This window comes from Lupinus angustifolius, chromosome LG17 (genome assembly GCF_001865875.1).
Source record: "Lupinus angustifolius cultivar Tanjil chromosome LG17, LupAngTanjil_v1.0, whole genome shotgun sequence".
Taxonomy (NCBI): domain Eukaryota; kingdom Viridiplantae; phylum Streptophyta; class Magnoliopsida; order Fabales; family Fabaceae; genus Lupinus; species Lupinus angustifolius.
Window position 1 is genome coordinate 10,941,621 of NC_032025.1, and position 6,358 is coordinate 10,947,978.

At 29.3% G+C, this 6,358-nt stretch overlaps 1 protein-coding gene and 1 non-coding gene across 2 annotated transcripts; both read right to left on the bottom strand.

The window, feature by feature from the left end:
* On the bottom strand, nucleotides 1,507–1,580 carry TRNAV-AAC. The gene has a single exon. It is a non-coding gene; the product is annotated as a tRNA-Val (tRNA).
* LOC109330721 (protein C2-DOMAIN ABA-RELATED 4-like) lies at nucleotides 3,691–5,383 on the bottom strand. Its single transcript, XM_019565003.1, has 4 exons — nucleotides 5,196–5,383; nucleotides 4,854–5,035; nucleotides 4,493–4,588; nucleotides 3,691–4,213 (listed from the first exon to the last, which is right to left on the bottom strand). Exons 2-4 carry the CDS (start codon nucleotides 5,016–5,018, stop codon nucleotides 3,923–3,925), a joined length of 552 nt encoding a protein of 183 aa, XP_019420548.1. The 5' UTR covers nucleotides 5,019–5,035; nucleotides 5,196–5,383; the 3' UTR covers nucleotides 3,691–3,922.

Sequence of the window (6,358 nt, forward strand, 5' to 3'; positions counted from 1 at the left end):
AAAAAAAATATGTTGGATTCAAGTCTCTGAATAATAATAAATGAGTAAAAATGAAATTAAATAATGTCCTCATGATTTCCATGAGATTTTCTATATTCTTTTTATAAATAATGAATCTCATTTTCATTTAATTTTTCAAATATGAATTTCATTTATTTTTTTATAATAAATAAGAGTCCTTATTTTTCGTGGCATATGGCTATGGAATGTTAGGACTAGGCGACTAGCCTTGACCCCAACTTGTGTGACCCTCACTAATTCACACCATTGCACTCAAACCAAAACACAGGCTACAACTTCACAACAAACCACAAACGTGTTGGACCACTGGATCCATGAGTACTATACCCCAAAACAACATCTCCTTTGATGCTACTATGTCCTAAACCAATAAAAATATGATATGTCATAATGTCTATTAATTATTATTTTTTCCATTCTTATTAGTTTGAGATATATTTTAAGACATGTTTTTTGACATCAGATCATTGTTCCTATTTGATAGCAACCAGTTTCAAGTGTCATAGAATAATACAAGTTAGGAAAGAGGAGAATCAGAGCCTCAGAGGCAAAGAGAAAAAAAGAACATATGTGATATGTAACCTTTGTCATGTATAAGTAAAAAAGAATACTATATATGCAACCATGAATATGTGGACGCACGTATTTTGAACATTGGTTTAAATCTACACTTTTAGAAAAGTATATCAAATTACCAGTGATCTGGCATCTCTTGTGATGTGCTACAAGAAATATTTGTATCCAGGGTGTTATACTAAGATAAAAAATGGCGAACTTACAGTAGGTTGTTCTGTAAAAAGGTGTGAACGATGTTATATAAATGGGCCTGAAGAATCAAAATTGACTGGGCCTAGAAAAACAGCACGTAAAAACTAAGCTATGGTGAATGGAAAACTGCTTGGCAAAATTTCCATCTTAAGATGAAGGTATCCGGTGTGAATAAGCAAAAAATGTTCTATTTCCCCACATTTTACTTCCCCCAAAGCATTCACAATTATGTATAGAGGGACTTGACTAGAGATTAAAACCTGACTAATTGCATAGTAAATCATTGTTGATTGAAAAAGAAATATAATTGGTCAAGTGATCATATATGATTGAAATTCCAAATACATTTCAACTTAAAACCCCAATTTTATATCATTTAATTGGGTACTTAGTTAGCTAACTACCATCTAATCTTAAACTAAACAACATTGTTACACATTTAATTTCAATCATCTCACATCTATGTAAACTTCACTATTTAATTTCATCCCAGTCCAGTGAATCCACTTCAATTTTTTTGCACCTCAAAGGCATCTCTTAACCATGTTAAACTTCATCGAAGCTTTCAACCAATCTTTGTCTCATTAAAATGTGGTGCTACTTTGACATTTATTTCCCACCTTTCGCAGGACTCAACGCTATTCATTAGATTTATATAAATAGAAACTGATATAAACAATTACGTAAATAGTGGAATGAAAAATAAAAAATAAATACTGGCTTCGCCCGGACTCGAACCGGAGACCTTCAGTGTGTTAGACTGACGTGATAACCAACTACACCACGAAACCATTTTGCTTGTTATTTGAACACAGAGTTAATTATTTACAGACAAATCAGTTATTGATTTGTAGTTAACAGAAATTTGGAGAAAACAGAAAGTATATTACTAATTAAAAAACAATATAAATTAAATAATAAGTATATTATATTATTAGCTTTATATATAATAATATAAAAATTAAATATTAATTATAAAATAAACTTAAATTAATAAAACTAGTTTTTAGCTAACGTATCCACGGTTTTTAAACTTAATAATATTATTCATATTATAATTATTATCTAATAAATTTATATTTAATGATGTATTGGGAGGGCATTCTCTATTTTTTTTATGTATTAGTAGACTCTGGAAATTTTATAATTATTTTGATTATTTTAGTTTGAATGATATTAGCATAAATTAGTGTGAAAGATATTATGATGTTAATTTAATGATTTTAAATTTTAAGAATATTAATGTAGTTGGATTGATATCTTACTTACAAAGAGATGAGTTTCTCATTGTTAACATATAATTCTTGCCTTTAATATGTTGAACTTAGAAAATTAGAATTCTCACAGGATGTAACCCCTTAAGTGTTTTGCCATGAGTGTGGAATTAGCCATGTTTAACTCAGTTAAATTAATATATTAAAAATTGGTGTATATCTAGCCATTGGCTCAAAGTTTGAATCTATTTATTCCTTATTTTATAGCCATATGCTTGCTATGATTGAGTATAATGTAATAATGCTGTTTGGCTTATATGTGCTAAATGATTTCATCACTTTCTCAATCTGCATTAATTCAAATTTATATCATTACAAACATTTTTCTTTATCAGCTTAGTATATAACCTATTTAAAAAAAATGTTCAAAAGGACAGAATAGTATGGTTCTTATGGTATGAAATACTTACAAGGTGACATGAGTATTTGATTCTAAATGTCCTAAACATAGCATTACCCTTCTATCAACATCTTTTCTTTGTACTTGCAGGTCACTTATTCTATTTCTATCTTACAAATATGTTTCTTGTGCAAACAACTAATCATTTCTTTACTGGTGTAAGAAAATTTAGAACATTATTTGATTTATATGATTAGCTAGAAATGAAACAAATTTCAATTTTAAAGAGCTTTCTCCTGAAGACATTGTTTAACTCGATAAAAATTAAAATTTAGCTTTAGATTAAGGAGTCAATGATAAGTATGTATCTAATTATTCTGATTAGAATTCTAACCCATGGACATGTTTCATGGAGTACCTTCTGATATTTCTACATCTAAAAGAGAGTTGTATTAGTGAAATTTGTAAGAATGGACCATTATGGCTAGGAAAAGCTTGATCCAGAGGGAGAAGATGAGGCAAAAAGTGGAACAAAAATATCATTTGATTTGTCAATTCTAAAAAAATAGAGATAAGCAAAATTCCTTCCTTAATTGATAAATGGGAAATTCATGGAAACACTTTTGTTATTTCTTTGCTATTTTTTCTTATTTTATTTCTTCTTAATTTTCTAATTTCTCGTAAATTCTTTGTACGTCCCATACATTTTAAATTACACTAACACCTCCTAAGTGAAATTGTAAGATAGATAAGTGTAATTTCTTAAATAAAAAATGGTGACGAGTGTAATTTCTTTATTTTGGTTAGTTACAATATAATACAAGAGTAATTTAAACACCTCCTTATACTTATTGATGTAGTTTGTAAGGAATAAAAAATAATGAATATACATCAAATTTATACTATTTGGACTTGTCTCCACAATATAATATTTTTTTGACTTAATTACATCCGTCACTATTTTTGTTTAAGAAATTACACTTATATCTCTTACATGGGTAGTCAGTGTAATATATATGTATAAATATGGGTGGTTTGTGTAGTTTTTAAAAATGTCTGAATGTTGTGTATAATTTCACTAAAACTCAAAAGATCTAAGTTAATTCACTCTTTATAATAAAATTTCTTTTTCCGTTAAAAAAGACAAAGAAGAAATAAATTATATGTAACTTTTAATTTACCTCTCTCAATAAATGAGTCTTCTGATTGAACTCGAATATAATGTGGCATTGTGATTTATCAAAAAGGAAAAAAAATTATTACTTTTAACATTAGACACAAAATTCATGAATTAGAACAAGAGAATAAGCATAAATGTGCACATTCGTCCACTAACAGGGTCATCAACAAAATACATTGAGAACCTGCCAAGTCCTCATAAACAAGGATGTTACATAGGGTAAACAAAAAAATGTGAATCCTCTTAGTGCACTACAAATAAAAAATATAAAAATTAAATATGAAGACCCAAATAAATAAATTAAAAAAATACAATTAATATTGTATATATGCTCCACAATTATAAGACCTTGGAACCAGGAAGATCAATCCATTCCATTTGGATTTCGACTTCACCACACTCCACATTTCTCAATCTAAGGACAATATCTTGAACAACTTTGCCATCATTGAAAACAATGCAGCTATCATCAGCCAAACAATTTTTTCTGCTTGGATGTATTCTCCTTATTATAGTACCATTTGGTAGGCCTTCTGTGTTCATCTTTAAGGCTTCTATAAATGGTGTTATGTCACATTCTGCATCTCCCATTTTGTCATCTTTGCTAAATGTATCGTGATCATACACAGTCTGCATGCATTTATATATATCATTATCGAGTCAGGGCCCTCTCCGATAATGGAGAAAGAAGTGCATGAAAGAGAAATGTGCAAAATTGTATGATGTGACACTTTATTATTAAATGCAAAATAAAAATAATAATTTGCAGTATTGGAGATGATTCTTTTCTAATCATTAGCAATAGACCGATAGTTGATGAAAGGAACATGATACGTGAGAGATTAACATAAAAATCACTCTTTGTATAACTTGTTTTGCATGCATGCATTGTTCTTTATAAACACTTACCAGCACGAATGGACAAACAGGATTAGAAACAGAAAGTGTGAGATCTTCATTCCACTCAGGATTCACATCCTTTTTAATCACTCTAGTTTTGAGTTTCTGGGAAAAAAACACATAATTATATATAAATTAAGATTATATATCAAAATGAGTAAGAATCCCCTTTATTATTGGAGAGACAAAAGGAGAAATAAGAACTCATCTCTCTATCATAATAATATGGTTAAAATGTAATAGTATTATATATTTATATAACATAGGATCAATTATTAATACCAAGCAAAATGTGTATATCACCCCACCATGACATAATGTAGAAGGGTGAAGGGTTATAAAGAGATATGAGGTACATATATATATATACCTGCTTGCCCATCCTAACAACCACATATGGATCGCTTGTACTGACATCGCGAACTGCGAGGTTGACGCCACGCCTGATGTGAATCCTAAGGAGGCCGAGAATGTCTTCCATGAGTGATTTACTGTGTTCTCCTGGTGTCTTTGGTGAATCTTTGTCTCCTCCCATTTCTTTTATCCCTCTCCCTTTTGCATTACCATTCCACATGGAACAACAAGACATACAATTATTATTTTTATTTCTATAAGCAATGTCAAAAGGCATGACTATTATAATGATAATGAGTTTGAAACAATGAATCAAAACATATATATAAATCATGCATATAGGAGAAAGAAGAGTCACCAGAATTTAGTTATGGATTAGATTTCTTGTCCCGTATTCACCTGCCTCAATTTTTTATTATTGTTGTTGGCAAGTACAGGAAAATGAAGTTATTAACAACTTTTTTGGTTAGTTAGTTATTTGAATTCTGAGAGAGAGAGAGGTGAATTGGAATGGAGATTAGTTTTTGTGGAATGGACAGAACATAAGGCAATGTTTTCATTTTGTACAAGGAGAAGGAGATAAATACGATTGCAAATTGCATGGGACCGTTAACGTGTTCAACTCTCAATTAGCCTATCCGTAAATCAAGCTCATTTTCACGTTACAATTTTATTAGGACTAATAATCTCCACCACAACTTTATCATTGATTTCATAAACTCATTTATTTTTCAGTCATTCATGGTCAAGTTATAATTTTAGTGGTATAAGATCCCGCTAGATCTCTAAGATAACTAAAAGATCAATGATTCAATTTTTTGGAATTACACTTGTTGGGAAGGATAACTACATACCTCAAAAATGATTAATTCCTTACTTAAAAGGTAAAAAGATACATTGGTAATATCAAAAAATATTATTCACAATGAGTATTTGATTGATATCATTCATCATGTACAATATAATAATTTCTAGAAGTTAAACCTCCACGTAAATATGAGAAACAACTCTACTACCACAAGAATTATTTACTTTATTTAAAGTATGGAGTATACATTTTGATATTTAAAGTATGGAGTATACATTTTGATGTCTATCTCAACTCATATCAATCCAATTATTTAAAGAAATACTTGAAGAAATAAGTCAAATGATCTTTTGTGCATAAAATATTTGGTTAAGTAATGTGGATCCAGATGTTAGCTAATCATGGCGAATTAATACATTTTTAATTACTTTGCACTCAAAGTTATTTAATTTAAGTCAAGTTTGATATACAAGGCAAAAGAGGAGATATCTTTTTGTGGGCACAATTAATATAAGTGAGCATTGATGTGCATCAAGATCATATTTTTCAAAAGAAACATTTTTCTTTACACCTAAAGTTAATATGTACCTAAACTAACAATATATTAATTATTTCTTTAATGTAAACAATAATGTTGTTTTTATAATCCAATAATGTTATTTTGACACACTTGGCCTAGCATTTTGTTGCTAGGAAGTCTTTCAACACCATCA